Source organism: Podarcis melisellensis (genome assembly GCF_964234715.1).
Source record: "Podarcis melisellensis genome assembly, chromosome: 2".
Taxonomy (NCBI): Eukaryota; Metazoa; Chordata; class Lepidosauria; order Squamata; family Lacertidae; genus Podarcis; species Podarcis melisellensis.
The window spans coordinates 122,679,936-122,701,850 of record NC_138529.1 but is presented as its reverse complement, the minus strand read 5'-3'; the positions used below and the strand labels follow the sequence as shown (position 1 = coordinate 122,701,850).

At 45.4% G+C, this 21,915-nt stretch overlaps 1 protein-coding gene and 1 long non-coding RNA gene across 2 annotated transcripts; one reads left to right on the top strand and one right to left on the bottom strand.

Moving 5' to 3' along the window:
• Positions 1-5,175: 5,175 nt before the first annotated feature.
• On the bottom strand, positions 5,176-5,821 carry LOC309365312. The gene is made up of 2 exons (XR_014165996.1): positions 5,308-5,821; positions 5,176-5,276 (listed from the first exon to the last, which is right to left on the bottom strand). It is a non-coding gene; the product is annotated as an uncharacterized lncRNA (long non-coding RNA).
• A 7,329-nt stretch (positions 5,822-13,150) lies between these two features.
• LOC309365245 (uncharacterized protein) lies at positions 13,151-17,637 on the top strand. Its single transcript, XM_081903479.1, has 3 exons — positions 13,151-13,207; positions 13,744-13,828; positions 15,789-17,637. Exon 3 carries the CDS (start codon positions 15,820-15,822, stop codon positions 16,561-16,563), a length of 744 nt encoding a protein of 247 aa, XP_081759605.1. The 5' UTR covers positions 13,151-13,207; positions 13,744-13,828; positions 15,789-15,819; the 3' UTR covers positions 16,564-17,637.
• The last annotated feature ends 4,278 nt before the right edge of the window (positions 17,638-21,915 follow it).

The following is a 21,915-nucleotide window of genomic DNA, read 5'->3' as shown; positions in this document are numbered from 1 at the left end:
TGCGGGTGAGAACCCTCTCCCAAAGTCTCTAATTGTGGCATGTTTATCCATTTTGCCCATATGACATTGCAGCTCTATGTCCCTAATGCGTTGGAGCACTTGACTTCTGGCTCTCTCATATCCTGCCGCCATCAAGAACTGCGGGGAGAATCCCAGGCTTCTTATCTTTTCAAACAGGGAAGCTTTCCAGGTAGAATGAAAGGTGTCTAAGAGTGTTAAAGGAGCCAAACCGGCCGGGGGGGAAATAAGTTTTAACCAGTAGTGTATCTTTAGAATCCACAACCGCGCGTTAACGGGTGGTTGTCCAACTTCTAAGCGGACAGCTATATTAGAAACACGGGGGGGATCCCCAATAAACACCGATAGAATTTTGTTTGAAATGCCTCCATAGTCGCAAAATTTTTAAAACTGCAAACCTGGGATCCATAAGTGAGTTGTGGGAGTATTTTTGCAGCGAAAACCTGGGAGGCCGCCGGAACGTATTTACCCCCTTTCCCGTGAAAAAATCTTGTAAGGGCTTTATTGGCCCTTCCTGCGTTGGCAATGGCGTTTTTCATCTGTTGGTGCCACGAGACCCTTTCCTGAAAAGTTATTCCCAGGTATTTGAAAGTTGCTACCTGGTCAATAGGTTGACCATTAATTCTCCATTTGTGTTTCCTTCTTTTTTTAAAAAACACCATAATTTTAGATTTGCTGAAATTTATTGATAGTTGTTCCGCTTGACAATAGTCAGCAAGTGATCTCAAAAGCTTCCTCAAGCCAACGCAGGAAAAGGAGAGCAGGACTGCGTCGTCCGCATACAGAAGCACTGGGAGGGGCATACCTGCCAGTTTGGGAGGGTGGGCATTTTCTTTCGCCATATTTACTGCTAGAGAGTTGATGTAGAAATTAAATAGTGTTGGTGCGAGGACACATCCTTGTTTAACCCCATAGTGCGTTTGAATTTCTTTAGTTAGATGGCCTGACCGATCGCATCTTACCCTCACCCTGGTGTTTTCGTATAGACCACGGATAAGGCGTAATAAGCGTTTATCTATGTTTGTAGCACCAAGCTTTTCCCAGAGTCTGTCCCTTGGTATTAGATCAAAAGCCGATTTAAAATCCACAAAAGCTGCATATAAAGACCCCCCTTTTCTAGAGTATTTGTCTGCCAGGTGTTGAAGGATAAGGGCCTGGTCTATAGTTGAACGCTTTGCTCTAAAACCAGCTTGAGCTTCTGATAGAATATGCTCTCTTTCCATCCACTCCACTAATTTATCACATAAATGAGCAGTGTACAGTTTGCTAATAATACTTAATAGACTGATTGGTCTATAGTTAGCTGGCTCAGTTCTGTTTCCTTTCTTGAATATTGGAATGATGATGGCTAAACCCCAGTCCTCGGGGATAATAGCCGCTTGATTTATACTAGTGAACAAGGCGGCTAGCACGGGGGCCCACCATTCGACATTTGCCTTAAGAATTTCTGGTGGGATATTGTCAGCACCCGGGGCTTTCCCTGATTTAAGAGATTGAATAAGGCCAGTAATTTCTTCTGTGGTCACAGGGGGCCATTCCTTGCCAAATTCACTTGAAGCAGGAAGCAGAACTGGGACCAGTTGATTTGATGAATATAATGAGAGGAAATAGGCCTCCCATGCTCCAGCGGGTATAGAATATTCGATTTCAATCGGGGAGTCTCTCCAGCTTTTTGCAATTATTTTCCAAAATGTGGCAGAATCTTTCCTTTGGGAGGCCTCCACTAGGCACTGCCATTCCTCCCTTTGTGCCTGGAGCTTTTTCTTGTTAATCAAAGCTTTATAACTGCGTTTTAACTCAAACCAGTCTAATGGAAGCGAAGGTAAGTTCGCTGATCTATAGTTCCTGTACTTATCCAGCAGGAGGCGTTTCATAGCCGTGCATTCTTGGTCAAACCAAGGTTTGGATTTATTAGAGTGTAGAGATTGCCGTGGCGTTTTTTTGTTGGTCAAATAAGGTTGTAGGGACAAAATCAGTTCCCGGAACATGTCTAATCTAGCCTCAGGAGTTGGGGAATTAACGAGGTTCTCCTTTCTAGCAAGAAAAGTATCTGAGTGAAGTCTTTCCGATATTTCATCACTCAATTTGCTGGACCATTTAATACGTGAGTATCTTAGCTCCATGTTTTCGAAACATGGGGCTACAAGTTTATCAGAGCAAAATAAATCTTTTCTTACATCCAGTATTAAACAAAGCGGTAGATGGTCGCTGTCAACCCTCTCCACCACTTTACATTCCCGTGCTCTGCTCAAAAGGTTAGATGACACCAGGACGTAATCGATAGTGGAGGCTCCCATGTTGGATATAAATGTAAATTCCCCACTGGGTTCTCTGTCGACATGACCATTTAATACAGTCAGATCCAGATTGTTGGAAAAACGTAGAAGGCATAGGCCTGCGTAGTTGCAGCCCTTGTCTTTTGAGAGCCTTGGGGGAATAGAATGGGCTTCTTCAGAAATGGGAGGTACGTCATGGAAATGAGCATATAACGCTTCGTCTGATTGGCCAATTCTGGCATTTAAATCCCCAGCCAGCAGCACTGCCGCTGCAGGAGTTGGATTCATTAGCTCATCGATGTATGATTCTAGCCTATGCCAGATATTTTTGATAAGCTGCTTGCCTCTTTGGGGAGGGGCATATATATTAATCAATAGAAGTGTGCAATATCTGCATTTCATTAATAGTGCCATGGCCACACTGCTCAGAGGCTCCAGCTCGACGAAAGATGCTCTCAGCCTTGTGGATATTAGAATGCCTAGCCCACCCTTAACTCGTCCCCCTTTGTTGCTTGGTGAACCTGCGAGCGAAAATGAGGCAAAGCCATTTACATCTAAACCCTCTGTTAGCCGTGTCTCTTGCAGGAAGACTATATCATGATCTTGAATAAAATTGACAAATGATTGGTCAGTCGCCTTGTTGAGCCAACCAGCAATGTTCCATGATAAAAATGTAAGATTGGCTTTATCGCAGTCGAGTCTTTGTCAATTATTAGCTAACGTACCTTTAGGGTTTGTCGCTTTATGTATCGGTCGCCTATCGTCTTTGTATGGTGGGCTATCCAGCCGTTCTATGATTTCAATAGGTGGATGCAAAGTGCTCACGTTTGTGAACACCGGATCTTTATTATGCATAAATTCCTTCTGTGGATAGTCTGTTGCGGCCTGATTTTGGCCCAATTCTGTTTCATCTAGGTATCTCATTTTGTCCCATACCTCTGATGGGGTCACCTTAGGGATATTTCTCCTTCGGGGGGGTGATGGAGTGCTCTCCTTGAAGGGTGGCACATTCTCTCTTAATGTGCAGCTGGGAAAGGATAATAGTGGGGTTGGGCTATAGAGCATGTACAGCTATGATAACCTTGTATTTCGGGCCCTAGCTTAGTCTTTAGAGGCCATCTCCCACCGCCCTATACTGAACAAAGGATATCCAAGAGCCCCAGAAGCGAAACTTTCTGTGGGCTGGTTCACTGATTCCTTCTAAGCAGTCTTTCAGAGGCCTACCACATAAGGCAGGGCACAGGACGATATCTTGCTGAAGCCAGTTTTCCAAACCTCCAGAAGGGTCCTATCTGATACACTGTTGTAGAGTTGTGTAAATTAAAAACTTCCTGTAAAAAACTCAGGATGCCTTCACCAGGAGTCTCTGAGAGTATAAATGCTGGTCTCCTCAGAACGGTTTGTTAAAATGAAGAGTCTTTCCAGCTACTGTACTTCCTCTTCAGCTGTGAAGCAGGAATGCTGTCCCCAGCTAGTTCACACAGCCCCCCAGCTGGGCGGGGGTCGGTCAGTTCAGTTAACCCCCGAATCTCCAAGCTTTATCTTTCTCTGTGTTCAGCAGAGCTGGGTGTCTATGGGCCAGTCTCAAAGCAGGGCTCACAGTCGTGTCTCTCCTTACCCTCCTTCTCCAGGCACCGTTGGTCGGATAAGCAGTTCACAGTCCGGTCTTCAGACCTCTTCTCTCTCTGCTCTCAGTTCAGGCAGCAGCGTTCTCTCCTCTCTGGCAACCTTGACCGGGCAGCTGATAAGGAGGGAGGGAGCAGGCTGGGACAAGCTGAAGACAAGCTGGGGCAAGCTGAAGCTCGCAGAGCCAACAGGAATTATAAAAGTGCTCAGAGTCTTTAAAATGTTTTCCGTTTGTTAGAAATTGGCATCCGGAGGGAATTGCCTCGGCGCCATTTGGCTCCCTCCCTACTTTTCATATCGGTCCTGGAGGTCCTTTTAAATATGATTAGAAGGGACCAATTGGTTAAAGGTATACAAGTCGGAGCTAAACAGTACAAGTTGAAAGCATTGGCTGATGATTTGGTATTGACATTACAGAAGCCAGAGTCTAGTACTAAAAGAGTACTGGAAGTAATTCAAGAATTTGGCCAGGTAGCAGGTTTTAAGCTGAACAAAATGAAAACTAAGGTGCTAGAGAAAAACCTAACAGGGATTGAGAGAGAGAGGTTCCAGAAAGAGACAGGATTAACATTGGTTAAGAAAGTGAAATAGTTAGGGGTTAATATGACAGCTAAAAATGTAAATTTAAGGATAACTATGAAAAATGTTGGACGGAAGTGAAAAAGGATTTAGAAATATGGTCAAATTGAAGTTATCAATGCTGGGCCGAATTGCTGCGATAAAAATGAATGTATTGCCTAGAATGCTGTTTTTGTTTCAAGCATTGCAAATTATTGATAAAATGGATTGTTTCAAGAAGTGGCAGAGAGATAATTCTAGATTTGTCTGGCAGGGCAAGAAACCTCAAATAAAATTTAAGATATTAACAGATGCTAAAGAAAGAGGTGGATTTGCCCTGCCAGACTTTAAACTTTATTATGAATCAGCCGCTTTTTGCTGGCTGGGAGAATGGTTGCTTCTTGAAAACACTGACGTGCTGGACTTAGAAGGTTTCAATAATGTATTTGGATGGCATGCATATTTGTGGTATGATAAGGTCAAAACACATAAAGCATTTAAAAATCATATTGTCAGGAAAGCTTTGTTTAATGTTTGGACAAGATATAAGGATTTGCTTGAAAATAAAACTCCAAGGTGGCTGTCTCCAATGGAAGCGAAGGCTCAGAAAAAACTCAATATGGAGGCCAAATGGCCGAAATATTGGGAAATATAATAATAATAATAATAATAATAATAATAATAATAATAATAATAATAATAATAATATCTTTATTGTCATTGCCCCCTCTCGGGGACAACGAAATTACTTGGCTGCTCCATCCACCCAGGTAGGGCACTCCACACAAAATCAAAACACTATAAAAACGCTATAAAACACTATAAAAACACTATAAAAACACTAATTAAAACAATACAGTATAATACAGCAAGGAAGATTAGATGACTTTCAAAGTCCAGGCTTCCCATTCAGGGCCGAGATCGCTCTGGAGAAGAAGCTGTTCTTAAGACGGCTTGTTCTTGTCTTCATCGTCCTGTATCTCCGTCCCGACGGCAGGAGCTCGAAGAGACAGTGACCAGGATGCGATGGATCTTTTACTATGTCCAGTGCCTTCCTATGGCACCTTGTGGCATAAATCTGCTCTAAGGTGGAGAGTGGGCAGCCAACAATGCTCTCTGCTGCCTTAACAACTCTGCACAACCCCATCCTGTCCTGGGTAGTACAGCTTCCGTACCACACACATAAGCCATAAGTGAGCACGCTCTCAATGGCACAGTGATAGAAGGCAAGCAGCAGTTTCTGCGGAAGATGGTTTTTCCTTAGAATTCTCAAAAAGTACAGTCTCTGCTGCGCCTTCTTCAAAAGCCCCCTTGTGTTGACACTCCAGGACAGATCCTCTTGTAATTCATATTGGAACAAGAGGGAGATAGATTGAAACTACAGAGTTTTGAAAAACTAAAAAACAAAGTGTTTGATTGGCTCCATTATTATCAAATAATGGAGGCATATAATCTGGATAAAAAAAATGGTTTTCAGGTGGAAAAATCAAAATTGGAAACACAGCTGTTAGACCCCAAAAGTAAGAATTTGTCAAGAATGTATAACTTGCTGTTGAAATGGAACACCCAGGATGAGACGGTGAAATCAGCTATGATTAAATGGGCACAGGATGTTGGACATAATATTATGATGGCTGACTGGGAACAGTTATGTACCACAGGTATCAAATTCACGGCATGTAATGCCTTAAGAGAGAATATAATGAAAATGATCTATAGATGGTACATGACACCAGTCAAGCTTGCAAAAATTTACCACTTGCCTGATAATATGTTGGAAATGTAAAGAGACTGAAGGTACATTCTTTCACCTTTGGTGGACATGCCCAAGCATCAAGACCTTCTGGGAAATGATCTATAATGAAATAAAAAAGGTATTTAAATATACTTTTCTGAAGAAACCAGAGGCCTTCCTCCTGGGCATGGTCGGCCAATTGGTGCCAAAGAAGGACAGAACTTTCTTTATGTATGCCACAACAGCAGCAAGAATACACATCGCAAAGTATTGGAAGACACAAGATCTACCCACTCGGGAAGAATGGCAGATGAAGGTGATGGACCTCATGGAAATGGCGCAAATGACTGGCAGAATCTGAGACCAGGGAGAAGAGTTGGTGGAAGAAGATTGGAAGAAATTTAAAGTTTATTTACAGAAATATAGTAAAATTAAGGAATGTTAGAAGGAGGCTGGAATGAAGTTATGTGACTTTAGCAGAATATTATAAAGGATTTAAGTAAAAATAGATCGTTGAAGGAAAGAAGGAAAGGTAAAGTTATATTATGTTAAGATAAATTAATGGGAAAAAAATATGGGAAAGATGGAAAGGATTTGCTGAAATAGCTAATTGAAGTAGAATACAAAAAAGGGAGGTGTGAGGAGGTCAAAGAAACAAGTAAATGAAAGTTAAGTTATGGAAGGTTCGTTGTATTTTGTGTGTGTGTGTGTGTGTGTATTTTTTGTCTAATTGTTTTTATTTTTTCTGTTTTTCTGTTGTTGTTGTCTCTTTTCTCTATTGTATTGTTTAAAACTTTAATAAATATTATTTTTAAAAAGAGGAAATGTTCATGTTTGAATTTGGGATGTGAGAGTTGTGAAAAGTGGAGTGTGAGACTTTTTGTGTTGCTTTGGATGTACAGTTGTTTAATATACGAAGAGTCGCATCACTCCCATTGTTATAATTGCAATAAAGGAACAATTAAGACACAGAAATCTGAAAGCATCTTCCTACATGCAGACGGTAGTCTTGAAACCCTTGTATATAGTTTATATTGTACGAATTAAATGTGTTACTGCACTTCCTCATTTTGGCTACGTCAAGGGTGAAGTGTTGAAATAAAACATGATCTCTGGTGGCATCATATAGCTTGTAGCTGGGACCCAGATACGAAGCCTGCTTGCACCCGTGATTGGAACAAAGTGGTAGTCTAAATGTGGTTTGCCTTTTTAGCTTTATAAGATATGAAACTCGCTTATGCTTGCAATTGGAACCCATACTGGTTAACACACAAAACTAGGACAGCTCTGGGTGTGCTGCTTTTGTCAATAGGTAAATTCTGGGGGTGGGCTTTGACCAAATAAGGGCAATACGTGATGGGCATCGGGTATAATTGGGCGGTCTGATAGGCTGTAACCTCTACGCCACCCTCCATCCAATTGGAGGACAGAGGAGGGACATTTGCCCCCGGGGGGAGGATAAATGCTTGTGTTGTTCTGACCTGGGTGTGCCTGAATAGCTCCCCCAAGCTTGCAAAGATGCTTTTCTTTAAATAAACTTTGCTACTTCACCAATGGGCTCAGAATTTATAGGAAAGGCTCCTAGGGCTTTCAGCTTTAGGAGCCAGTGTTTTATTCCTCACACAGAGTAGAGAGTGGGCACCGCCTGAGCCTCTGGCAGCAATGTGCCTGGTGGTGGCACAGGTGTGTGATAAATGCTTCACTGTAAGCTCCTAGCCCATTATCCCCCAAATAACAGACACAGGGGAGAAACCATACGGATGATGATTATGTGGAAAGATGTTCAGGCAGGTCCCAAACTTGGAATGCTAAGGGACAACTGTGGGAATGTTAAGGATAGTAGGAATGGATATGTTGAATAAGTGATATTCTTCCTTCACTCACGCTGGTGAGTGATGTAGCAGAGCAGTTTCCCCTCAATATAGCAGGAAGATAGTTTGCAGATTCATTTGAATCTCTTTAGTTAAGTCATCCAATCTGGCTTGCCCAGGTGGATTATTCCTCGTGTCCCCTTTTATCCCTCTTAAAAGACACAAGAGACTTTCCTTAAGAAGTAACAAAAAATTTACTCACATTTCAGTTCACAGTTTGATCCCTGAAAGGCCGGCTTTACTTTAGCATTAACATTAAGCATTAACATTAAGCATTGTTAGGTGTCATCTTCGTTCCGGAGCTGACAGAGGCTGGGAATCTAAAGCAGGCAAAGGGAGATAAGGACATTGGAATGGGAGAGGGAGGAGGGGCAGCCGAGTGGCATAGCTTCAGAGAACAGAGAGCAAGCAGCAGATACCAATCTTAGCTCAGAGACAGAAGGAGAGAGGCCAGGAATGTTGTTGTTGTTTAGTCGTTTAGTCGTGTCCAACTCTTCGTGACCCCCTGGACCAGAGCACGCCAGGCACTTCTGTCTTCCACTGCCTCCCGCAGTTTGGTCAAACTCATGCTGGTAGCTTTGAGAACACTGTCCAACCATCTTGCCCTCTGTTGTCCCCTTCTCCTTGTGCCCTCCATCTTTCCCAACATCAGGGTCTTTTCCAGGGAGTCTTCTCTTCTCATGAGGTGGCGAAAGTATTGGAGCCTTAGCTTCAGGATCTGTCCTTCCAGTGAGCACTCAGGGCTGATTTCCTTCAGAATACAGAGGTTGGATCTTCTTGAAGTCCATGTTACTCTCAAGAGTCTCCTCCAGCACCATAATTCAAAAGCATCAATTCTTCGGCCATCAGCCCTCTTTATGGTCCAGCTCTCACTTCCATACATCACTACTGGGAAAACCATGGCTTTAACTATAAGGACCTTTGTTGGCAAGGTGATGTCTCTACTTTTTAAGATGCTGTCTAGGTTTGTCATTGCTTTTCTCCCAAGAAGCAGGCGTCTTTTAATTTTGTGGCTGCTGTCACCATCTGCAGTGATCATGGAGCCCAAGAAAGTAAAATCTCTCACTGCCTCCGTTTCTCCCCCTTCTATTTGCCAGGAGGTGATGGGACCAGTGGCCATGATGTTTGTTTTTTTGATGTTGAGCTTCAGACCATATTTTTGCGCTCTCCTCTTTCACCCTCAATAAAAAGTTCTGCTGGATTTCTCAGAGGCCTTTAATACCATTGACCACAACAACCTCCTGGAACGTGTAGAGGAACTGGGAGCTGGCGGCACTGTTGTGCAGTGGGTCCGCTCCTTTCTCCAGAAGGTGGTGTTGGGGGATGAGTGTTGGACCCCTGGGCTCTCACTTGTGGGGTGCCACAGGGTTCCATCCTCTTCCACATGCTGCTGGGAGAGATCTTCAAGGGGGTGGGATGGGTGTTCATCAATATGTGGATGATACCCAGTTCTACCTCTCTTTCAAATTGGAACCAGTGAAGGTGCTGAAAGTCCTGTGTGAGTGTCTGGAGGCAGTTGCAGGATATATAGCGGCTAACGGATTGAGGTTGAATCCTGACAAGACAGATGTACTGTTTTGGGGGATGGGGCAGGCAAGATTGGAGAATTCCTGGTCCTGAAAGGGGTAACTGTGCCCCTGAAGACAACTGCTAAAGACATAAGGAAAACAATCATTAGAAAACAAATACTGATATATGTTTATGAATGCAACCCAGCTTAGGGAAGATTTTTATGTTGATGTTTCATCATGTAAATAAATAATAATAGTCACACATATGTATATACGTATATTATTTAAACTATACAAATAATTGTAATAAATCAGCACGGCCCCTTCGTCTTATTACTGCCTCCCTGTTACCTAGCCCAGTCTTAAGCAGACATGGATTATGTCCTTCTTCTTCTTCTGGCCTTTTTGAGGAGCCAGGAAGAGTCTCCGTAAGACCCTCAACTTAACTCTATTAAAATGATACAATAACAAAAGCAAATAAGGAAAGAATAAGTGTGCAGCTGCCACCCTGCTGTGGAGGGAAACATACATCCATCAGCTCATACCCAAACAGTAAGCCACCCGCTCCCGCCCCCATTTCCACTCTCCGCTGTGGGGAGAGAGGCGACTTGGGGGGAGGAGGGGGCCATTTCCCGAGGGAGCCCCAAGAGCAGGAGGCCAAAGGCAGCGCCATCTCTTCCTGTTCCCATCCCCACACAGGCAGGGGCTGCTCTGCGGACGTAGCTCTAGAGGCGCGCGCCTGCGACAAGGAACCCGAAGTGTCTATAGGTCGGAAGTTTCCAGGGGCCCCAAAGTGAAAAGTGGGAGGTTTTCCGAAGGGGAGGAGGGGGGTGGGTTGACTAATTCCCCTCACCCCCCCCTACTCCGCTTTATATTGCGGGGAAGGAAACCGGAACAGCGAGGAAGGGAGGCGGAGGTCCAGAGAGGACAAAGAGGTAAGGAGGCTGCGTGGGGAAAGGGGGCGACTTAGGGGGAAGAGGAAAAGACAGAGACCCCTCCCGGAAACAGAGCCATAGCTAGGGGGGTGGGCTAGCCGGGGGGTGTGGTTTTTCGCACCAGGTGACGCCTCCAGCAGGGCGCCCTTGAGGATGTCTTTGTGTCAAATCGGGTCTTTGACTGGGGGAAATCCAGCCTAGTTTCACCCCTGCCCGCAAAAAAGCTCCTGCGCCTTGAGGGAGAGATGGAGGCCACGAAAGGGTTAAAGGAAGTGAAATAGGCCTGGATAGAGACCCCCCCCTCTCCCGCCTCCCTGCCCGTCTTGGGAGGCTCCTCCGGATGGAGGGGTTGGTGCGCCGAGGAGAGGGGTGAGCGGTGCCAAGGGGGATTCTGGGCGCAGGGGAGACTGTGGGACGGAGGGAGGAGGGCAGAGGATACTGGGGGGCTGAGGGACGAATGGCAGCATCCCTGGGGGATAGGAGGCCAGCCGAGCAGAGAGAAGGGGGGGGGAGGAAAGGAGAGAGACGCTTCCTTTTGGAGAGATGTCTCCATCCTTGGGCGCTGGAGGAGGAATCTCTGGTGGTGGGTCTGTCTTGGCTTCTCCCTTCTGCCCACTCGCTCAAATTGACCAGAGGGAGATGCCTGATAAAGGGGGGGGGTCTACTGATTCCCCCATTCTTTCCTCCCTGGAAGCTGCATTGTTGTGTTTAGTCGTGTCCAACTCTTCGTGATCCCATGGACCAGAGCATGCCAGGCACTCCTGTCTTCCACTGCCTCCCGCAGTTTGGTCAAACTCATGCTGGTAGCTTCGAGAACACTGTCCAACCATCTCGTCCTCTGTCGTCTCCTTCTCCTTGTGCCCTCCATCTTTCCCAACATCAGTGTCTTTTCCAGGGAGTCTTCTCTTCTCATGAGGTGGCCAAAGTATTGGAGCCTCAGCTTCAGGATCTGTCCTTCCAATGAGCACTCAGGGCTGATTTCCTGAAGAATGGATAGGTTTGATCTTCTTGCAGTCCATGGGACTCTCAAGAGTCTCCTCCTGCACCATAATTCAAAAGCATCCATTCTTCGGAGATCAGCCTTCCTTATGGTCCAGCTCTCACTTCCATACATCACTACTGGGAAAACCATGGCTTTAACTATACGGACCTTTGTTGGCAAGGTGATGTCTCTGCTTTTTAAGATGCTGTCTAGGTTTGTCATTGCTTTTCTCCCAAGAAGCAGGCATCTTTTAATTTCATGACTGCTGTTACCATCTGCAGTGATCATGGAGCCCAAGAAAGTAAAATCTCTCACTGCCTCCATGTCTTCCCCTTCTATTTGCCAGGAGGTGATGGGACCAGTGGCCATGATCTTCGTTTTTTTGATGTTGAGCTTCAGACCATATTTTGCGCTCTCCTCTCACCCTCATTAAAAGGTTCTTTAATTCCTCCTCACTTTCTGCCCTCAAGGTTGTGTCATCTGCATATCTGAGGTTGTTGATATTTCTTCCGGCAATCTTTATTCCGGTTTGGGATTCATCCAGCCCAGCCTTTCGCATGATGAATTCTGCATATAAATTAAATAAGCAGGGAGACAATATACAGCCTTGTCGTACTCCTTTCCCAATTTTGAACCAATCACTTGTTCCATATCCAGTTCTAACTGTAGCTTCTTGTCCCACGTAGAGATTTCTCAGGAGACAGATGAGGTGATCAGGCACTCCCATTTCTTTAAGAACTTGCCATAGTTTACTGTGGTCGACACAGTCAAAGGCTTTTGCTTGGTCAATGAAGCAGAAGTAGATGTCTTTCTGGAACTCTCTAGCTTTCTCCATAATCCACTGCATGTTTGCAGTTTGGTCTCTGGTTCCTCTGCCCCTTCGAAATCCAGCTTGCACTTTGGGGAGTTCTCGATCCACATACTGATTGAGCCTGCCTTGTAGAATTTTAAGCATATCCTTGCTAGCATGTGAAATGAGTGCAATTGTGCGGTAGTTGGAGCATTCTTTGGCACTGCCCTTCTTTGGGATTGGGATGTAGACTGATCTTCTCCAATCCTCTGGCCACTGCTGAGTTTTCCAAATTTGCTGGCATATTGAGTGTAGCACCTTAACAGCATCATCTTTAAAAATTTTAAATAGTTCAGCTGGAATAGCATCACTTCCATTGGCCTTGTTATTTGCAATGCTTATCTAAGGCCCATTTGACTTTACTCTCCAGGATGTCTGGCTCTGGGTCTCCAGGATGTTTGGCTCAGTGGTGGAATTAGGCATAGCTAAAAATTACTTATCCATGCAAATTGAGAAGGGCAAAAATGGATCTTTTCTGGTTCATCAAACTGCAAAAATTGATAATCTTGTTGAAATGCTATGTTTAGAAAATGCAAATTGGAAGGAAACATCACTGCTGAGTTTTCCAAATAGTCAAACCCTTGGTCCACCTTGGAGAGGAGAAGAGAGAAAAAGCTGGAAGGTCCTGAGAGGGAGGAGGGAGGAGAAGGCCTTCTCCAAAGCGGCTCTTTGCTTCTGGAAGCCCCTCCCAGGAAGTAGCCAGAGTCTTTTTCCTCTCTCTCAGGCTCCCAATCTTAAGTGTTTCCTCTGCATGGTTAATTGATGGTGGTGGTGCTGATGATGTATATATACCAATCCAGGAATATGCGAGAAGGATGCTATAGAAAGGTTTTCAGGGGTTATCCGTAAGTATATCCTGAAAGCATTAGTTTTATTTTTTGTAGGCAATGTCAGAGTGGGTTACTAACGGACATACAATCTATCAGCATACAAAGATCCACAATCCGTCCCAGTCTGGGGCATTTCCATGATAGACAATGCCTGTGGCTGGAGGCTCTACACCCATGGATGTGCATATGCAGGCCTGGAATTGCCAGAATTACAGGAAAGGGTTGGGAACTTGCCAAAATTACAGACTATCTACTGTATGTGGGGTGATAGTTTACAGCAACCGTGTAAGTTTCTCCATCCGTAACTTTTCATGAGCCGATATTGCAGTAGGAATTCCAAAATAACTATGCAAAATCTACAAAGAGACTTGCAGGTTAATGGTGGCGTGAGCTTTCCTGGTCCACATCCTCAGCCTGCAGCCCACAAATGCTGAGACCATCATACTTTTATTAGCTCTTAACGGGACACCAGCTACTTTGTTATAACTTTCTTCAACAGAATACTTTTACAATGACATAAATGGCACTTCCGTTTTACTCATTCCGAACAGGAGAGACTCTGATCTGCAAGTCTGCGATCAACACCTCGCTTGAAACAGAAAAATACAGAGATCTTTTTCCTGGACCAATTGAGAGGTATGTCCTTCCTCTTGCCTGGGAGACTGTATCTTTGTAGGTCTCGTTTCAGTTTGTGGGAGCATAAGAAAAGTCCTGCTGGATTAGGATCAGGGCCCACCTCGTCCAGCATCCTTTTCTCACAAGGACCAGCCAAGGAGAAACCCCCCAGCAGGGCCAACAGCTGTCTCCCCACTCAGGACTCCCAGCCCCTGGGATTCAGATGAATAATTCCTCCGTAGGGGGAGGGGTAACATGGCCAGAAGGTGGGAGAACCGAAGGACTCCTACTGAAATGGTGGGTGGTTCACAAGGCAGTAGCCTCAGGGCTTAAATGGTTTCAGGGTTAGGGAATGTGTGCTGTTGGTTGGAGTGTACCTGGAATAATGTGCAGAACCAATTTCTTGACTGTTGGATCCACGCTTGGTGTCATCCGCTAAATCCACCAGAACCTGTCTTCACATACAGCGGAAGGCCCTAACTCCCTAAGGGTTTGAGACCCATTGACTATCCTCAACAGGTTTAGCCAGCCGGTCAAAACTATTCCCTGGGTTGTGTCCGCTGTTGCATGCTGCCAGCTTCTAGGGCCCACCGGAGAGAGCTGAGTGCAGGGTGGGGACCGAAGGAGCCCTATATGTCCCCCACGAGAGGTACTACCCCTGCCCCAGCACCCAGTGACATAATACTATCAATGTATTTAAAATAGATTAGGAATAAATTTGTGCCTCCAGAAATAACAGTTAACAGCTTCATCCCATGAATGAATCAATCCTATATATCCAAGGTTGAAGTTTCCATTAAGTACAGTTATACAGGGTGAGTCCTTTAAAAGAGGCCCCATGGATACAGAGGACACATGTTCCACGGGGGCTCTTTATATTGACATTTAATATCGAGGTTTTTCAGTGCCATACATATTCCCCATTGAAGCATAGGTGGTACATCCAGAAATCCTTGACCACCCACTCCAAAGGAGAAAGGAATGTGAGAGAGGCCTGCACAGAGAATTTCCACTGGGATATTCCAGTGTCACAAGATGAACATGAGATCAGGTGCCACATTATAATTATAAACAACAATTGGGGTGGGTGTTTCAGTTTCAGATTCCCTAAATTGAAACCTGCTTTCCTTCTGCATCTCCAGCAATTCCCATGCAATGCAAGGCTGACAAGGAGCGGTTCAGATCCAAGAACATTTTCCTTCCTGAGCACTCATTTAGCCGTCCCCAGGCACCAACCCTTACCACTATTTCACTGACAGACCCATACCACAGTCCCTAGAAGTCACTCAGACCTGGGTATCCCAAGATGGTTACTATGGACCTACAGTCATACCTCTTGTCACGTTCGGTTTAGGTTACATCTTTTCAGGTGGCATCCCATGGTGACCCGGAAGTACCCGAAAGGGTTACTTCCGGGTTTCACCGCATGTGCATGCGCTCGAAATGACGCCACACACATGCGCAGAAGCGGTGAATCGCGACCCATGCAGACACAGGTTGCGTTCTGCTCATGCTGCGAACGGGGCTCCAGAACGGATCCCGTTCGCAACGAGAGGTGCCACTGTACTGAGGTGAAAGGGACTGTGCAGGTGATTAATAAACATCTAGGGGATAAAGGGGTTAAAATGTGGCCCAGGAGATGGAGGATTATCATGCAAGGCAGAGGATGAAAAATTGCATTAGGAACGCTGAAGCTGAGAAATAGGGGGCAGAAAGCGGCTCACTTACCTGTGAGGAACTACTTTCCTTAAAAAGGCTATTCCGCAGCAAACCATTTTCTAAGATCATACTGTTTTCATAAGGATTATGAAAAGTTGATGATGCATTACTGTTATTTAACATTAATCTCCTTTTCATTTCCTAAACATGTGGGACATAGGGAGGATGCGGGGGGATGTATAAGATGTTAAAATAAGACAATATGCTAATTGCACTTGATTTGTGTCACATTCCTTTGTTCTGTTCCTTAAAACACCTACAGGATTCTATTTTCCTGCACTCTAAAGCAGGCGATGGAGAAGAAAGTCAGAATTCCACAGGGCTTCCTTACTGCAGATCAACAGACTCACACAGGGAAGAAGCCATTTAAATGCATGGAGTGTGGAAAGCAGTTCACTTATAGTGGAAATCTTAGAAAACATAAACGAATTCACACAGGGGTTAAACCATTTAAATGTTTGGAGTGCGGAAAGAGCTTCAGTCAGAATGGAAACCTAAGACAACACCAACGAACTCACACAGGGGAGAAACCCTTTAAATGCATGGAGTGTGGAAAGGGCTTCGGTGAAAGTGGGACACTTAGAAAACATCAACAGATCCACACAGGGGAGAAACCATTTAAATGTATGGAGTGCGGGAAGAGCTTCATTGAAAGTGGGACACTTAGAAAACACCAGCGGACTCACACAGGGGAGAAACCATTTAAATGTACAGAGTGTGGAAAGAGCTTCAGTCAGAAGGGAAACCTTAGAGAACATCAACGAACTCACACCGGGGATAAACCATTTAAATGCGTGGATTGTGGGAAAAGCTTCACGTTTAGTTCAACATTCAGACAACACCAACGGACTCACACAAGGGAAAAACCATTGAAATGTGGGAAGAACTTCCCTGATACTGGAAATATTGGAGAACATCAACAAACCCACACAGGGGGAAAACCATTTAAATGTATGGAATGTGGAAAGACCTTCAGTCAAAAAAGAAACCTTAGACAACATAAACAAACTCACATGGGAAAGAAACCATCCACATAGGGAGAAAACCCTTTAAAAACAGAGTGTGGACAAATCTTAACTGTTGGTGGAGCACTGTGAAAATATCAATGGACTCACAGAGGGGGGAAACCATTCAAATGTATGGAATGCGGAAGGAGCTTCGCTTATAGTGGGACACTTAGAAAACATCAACAGACTCTCAGAGGCGCGAAATCATTTAGATGTCTGGAGTGTAAAACATGTTTCCCTTAGAGTTCACTCTTCTTCACATCATTGAACCTAATTAGGGGGAAATAAATGTTATTTATTTAATGGTGGGACACAGGTGGCGCTGTGGTCTAAACCACAGAACCTAGGGCTTGCTGATCAGAAGGTTCGCAGTTCGAATCCCCGCGATGGGGTGAGCTCCCGTTGCTTGATCCCTGCTCCTGCCAACCTTGCAGTTCGAAAGCACGTCAAAGTGCAAGAAGATAAGTAGGTACCGCTCTGGTGGGAAGGTAAACGGCATTTCTGTGCGCTGCCCTGGTTCACCAGAAGCGGCTTAGTCATGCTGGCCACATGACCCGGAAGCTGCCTTTGGACAAACGCCAGCTCCCTCGGCCTATAGAGCGAGATGAGCGCCGCAACCCCAGAGTCGTCCGCGACTGGTCCCTTTACCTTTAAATGTTAAATGCATAGAAGTCTATGTGATGTTCTGGCATTTGTATATAAACTTGTATGTAATTATTATTATTATTATTATTATTATTATTACTACTACTACTACTCTGGGCAGCTTACAGCATATTTAAAACATGCAGATAACATCTTACAATAGTAGGTATAATATAAGATGCAATGTAATGTTAGGAAGGGGGAGAGTGAATCTGGAGTGCTGGTGGTGGGATGGGATGAGAGTCAGATGGTTTTTGGTCTTTGGTAGAGAGAGTTGGAAGCAGGGCTGGTGAGATTAGTATGATAGGAACAGCTGCATTACTCCCATTGTAATTGCAATAAAGGAACAAGGAAGACTCAGAGCATCTTATATGCAGAGAGTAATCTTGAAGCCCTCTTATATTGTTAATATTTCACAAATTAATTGTCTAATAAATAAAACAAGAATATTGGGCAGGGGTCCATCTCACTAGCGCTCTGTTATACAGTCATACCTCATGTTACGTCCACTTCATGTTACGTCCCACGGCGACCCAGAAGTACTGGAAAGGGTCACTTCCGGGTTTCGCCGCATGCACAGATGCGCAAAATGACAGCATGCGCAGAAGCGGCGAATCACAACCCGCGTGTGCGCAGGTGCGCCGCTGTGGGTTGCGCTCTTTTCATGTTGCGAACGGGCCTCCGGAATGGATCCCATTCGCAACCAGAGGTACCACTGTAACAGGTTCATGATAATCATGTTCGACTGGTGGAAAGTTGAGAGCTCTGGGCTCTTCCCCAGAAGCAGTGTGAGTCCCCTCATGGGTTTTTAGTGGAGGTAAAAGGTAAAGGTAAAGGATCCCTGGGTGGTTAAGTCCAGTTGAATCTGACTATGGGGTACAGAACTGCTCTCTGCTTTCAGGCCGAGGGATCCGGCGTTTGCCCACAGGCAGCTTTCCGGGTCATGTAGCCAGCATGGCTAAACCGTGACGGAAGCCAGAGCGGACGGAAACGCCATTTACCTTCCCACCACAGCAGAAGAACGACAGCTGGTGGGGGTCATCCCTGCACCCACCAATACACATCTTGGTTGAACCTGGGGACTTAGGAAGAAGGCCACCGCAAAAAGGGGACAGCTCTCTAACCAGCACTCTGTTCCCTCTGCACATCTTGGGCACTGGACTGAGGAGACCCCCATGGAAGCGAGAGGGGAAACCCTAGCAGCCTCTTGGGTTAGAGGACACTTCTAGTTCTCTCTCTCTCTCTCTCTCTCTCTCTCTCACACACACACACACACACACACACACACACACACACTCCACCCCTACAATGCCCAAAATAACTTTCTATCCTGTTCCTGTTTCACTCCACAACAGTCTGTTCGCCAGGGTGCTTTTTCTATTTTTCCCTTCTCCCTCCCCCCCTCCCCAGTAATTTTCCAAGTACCACCCTCTACGTCCCTCCCCCACTCCCGACTTCCCCTCCCCCATGGGAGATCTTATTGGCAATTGTATTATTGTTTCTTGTTGTGTTAGCAGTTATTTATACTTAATAGTCATATCCTTTATAATATCATCTTGCATCCTTGCGAGTCTTTCCTTTCATGTTTATGTTAAACTCAATTTCCATCTCTATATTTTTTCATAAATATCTCAACACACTCCCATTCTCTCTTAATTTTTTTGCTTGGGGCAGCCCCTAAAGGATGCCGTTAAGTTTGCCATCTCCATAAATTCACAGATCTTAATTCACCATTCTGATAATTCTGTTATTTTTTTCCTGTTTTCCAATTTTTGGCCACTAGTAATCTAGCCGCTGCTGTCACATAGAGGAATATATTCTTTTTATCTTTGGGAATATGGTTGGTTATTAAGCTTAACAGATATGCTTCTGGCTTTTTGAGAATTGTGCTCTTAAATATTCTTTTCAACTCTTCATGTATCTTGGTCCAAAACTGTTCAATCGCCTTACACCCCCACCACGTATGGTACATTGTTCCCACCTCCGCATTACATCTCCAACAAAGGTCTGAATATTTTTTTATAGATCTTTGCCCATTTTACCAGGGTGCTTTTTCATTGGCAAGGATTTTTCTGCTCTGCCACGGCTGCCCACCATGGCACCCCAAGCAGGAACAGACTTTGGCAATATGGAGCCTGAAGGGAGGCAAATTTTGACCCCCCCAAAAAAATATTTCTTATTTCACAATAATTCCTTTTGGTACAGTTGTTTTTTAAATAGATCTCCTCAACAGGCACCAATCTCCTCCCCATTTCACTCTGCGCATGCTCTCAAGTGCACCATATCATGGTTGTGGCAACTCAACCACCCGTCTGCCCAGGGCTTAATTTGAGTAGGCACACGAATAAATTGTTGTTGCTGGCCTCCACCTGTCTCAAGAGACAATGGAGTGCGCCTCCAGGGGTGAAGCCCAACCGCTCTGTTGGCAGCCCTGAAGTGGCCTCCCCGGAGCATAATCCTGGACAGTGTGTATGGAGGCCCTGGGCTGCCCAAATAAATATAGGTTTACAGTGGTACCTCGGGATATATACGCTTCAGGTTACATACGCTTCAGGTTACAGACTTCGCTAACCCAGAAATAGTACCTCGGGTTAAGAACTTTGCTTCAGGATGAGAACAGAAATCGTGCGGCGCAGCAGCAGCGGGAGGCCCCATTAGTTAAAGTGGTGCTTCAGGTTAAGAACAGTTTCAGGTTAAGAACGGACCTCCGGAACGAATTAAGTACTTAACCCGAGGTACCACTGTATATATTTTATATATATAGTTTTTTTCTGTTTAGGGAGGTTTTAAATGTTTGATGTATTTATTGTGCTTTTAATACAGTGGATGCTTGGGTTGCGAACGTGATCCATGTGGGATGCACGTTCGCAACCCGCAGTGTTCGAAACCTGCAACGGCGCGTCTGCACACATACAGGTTGCGATTCGGCTCTTCTGCGCATGCGCGAAGCGCAATTTAGCACTTCTGTACATGCGCGGCCGCTGAAACCCGGAAGTAACCCGTTCCAGTACTTCCGGGTTTTGGCGGTCCGTAACCCAAAAAAGCACAACCTGAAGTGTCTGTAACCCAAGGTATGACTGTATTCTGTTAGGAGCCGCCAAGAGTGGCTGGGGAATCATCTGCACCACCCTAAATCTGACGCTGTCCCCAAGCTACTTTGAGGCCAGGCAGGCAAGAGGAGCGGGCAGTGAAAGCCCTCCTTGGGTCACCTGTTTGCGCTCCTCCGTTCCTCATCCCAGGAAGAGATGCTGAGATGGAGCCAAGAAGAGGGTCTGATGGGAGTTGTAGTCCCAAACATCTGGATGGCACCAGGCTGGGGAGGGAGGGCTGAGTTACAGGTTAGTTTTTTGTTACAGCTTACAATTTTCAGGCAACGTTTTACTTTTCTTGTGCATTTTGAACTCAAGTTTCTCAAAGCTCAAACTTCTAAAAACATTGTTGCTAAAGAGATTAGTCAGCTTGGCCATTTAATCTGTTGAACACGCACACACAGCATCAGCACTGGATCTGAAGGAATTGGTGACAAAATCTGCAAAGGAACAGGCAGGCTGAGTGAGATTTTGATGTGCCTGAAATGGAAACTTTTTCAGTGCCTTGAATTTCAACACCACAGTTTGCAAGGTTATTCCAAATGATCTGCGCGCTGGAACATTTTCTTTGGTATTTGCTGTGCTATTTACTCTGGCAATTTAAAATAAACTTGGCAGTTTCAAGCTTTGTGCTCTTCATTTACTCGCTACAAGACACCTGTTTCTGAAAACTGAAGTTAGCAAATTTTGGGGGTGGGGTGTGTGCGTGCGTGCAAGTAGTTAGCCTCGCCTAGGGTGCAAAATAGCAAAATAGCACCGGTGCTAGGAACATAAGAAATGAGAACAGAAAAAGCAGGAAAGGCATAGCCAGGATATTGGGGTGGGGGCGGGGCAGGACACCCACCTGTTGTCATCCTCTTTGGCTCTGTCTAGCAGATTCAGAATGAAATGTCTCAGCAACAGTTGTTTATATTACTTTCTTTTAACCCTAAGTGCTCAGAAAAATATGTCAAAATATTTTTTCGTTTTCTACTTTTAGTTGAGCATTTTTATTTCTTTTTACTTGATTTAGGAGAGGGAGCTATCTCCCCAGTGGTGGAGGAACCCTCTATTGCACCCAGGGCAGGGCAGCCCATACGGAGTGTGAATGTGCGGCATCCCGTACAGATTGCGCATGTGCAGTCCGTACAGGCTGCCACACATGCGCAGTCTGTACAGGCTGCCGCTCACGCACGGTGACCGTACAGGCGGCTGCGCGAGGGGCATCCTGTACAAAGTGTGCATGTGTGGCATCCTGTACGGACTGCATATGTGTGGCAACTGTATGGGATGCTGCACATGCGCACTCTGTACAAGATGCCGCTCGCGCACGCTGACCATACGGGCTGCCATGCGAGAGGCAGCCTGTATGAACAGCGCATGAGAGTGGTAGCCCGTATGGACGATGCACATCCTTGGCCGCCCTACACCTGGGGGGAGGCAGGGGCCATCTTGTCACCCCCCCAAGAGTGGCACCCGGGGCGGACCGCCCCCTCCGCCCCCCACTTCCTACGCCCCTGTACCTCCCCACCCACCCCCGGCTACATCCATGGCAAAACAGGAAGCATAAATAATATCAGTGACACTGTTTTCGCATATTCCATGCGTCTACCGAGGCTGCTTTCAAGGTGTGTGGCAGCTGTGCCCTGTTACTATATTAAATGAGATA

Coding starts and splice junctions, on each gene's coding strand:
- LOC309365245 (XM_081903479.1), top strand. CDS start 15,820: ATGGAGAAGAAAGTCAGAATTCCACAGGGCTTCCTTACTGCAGATCAA.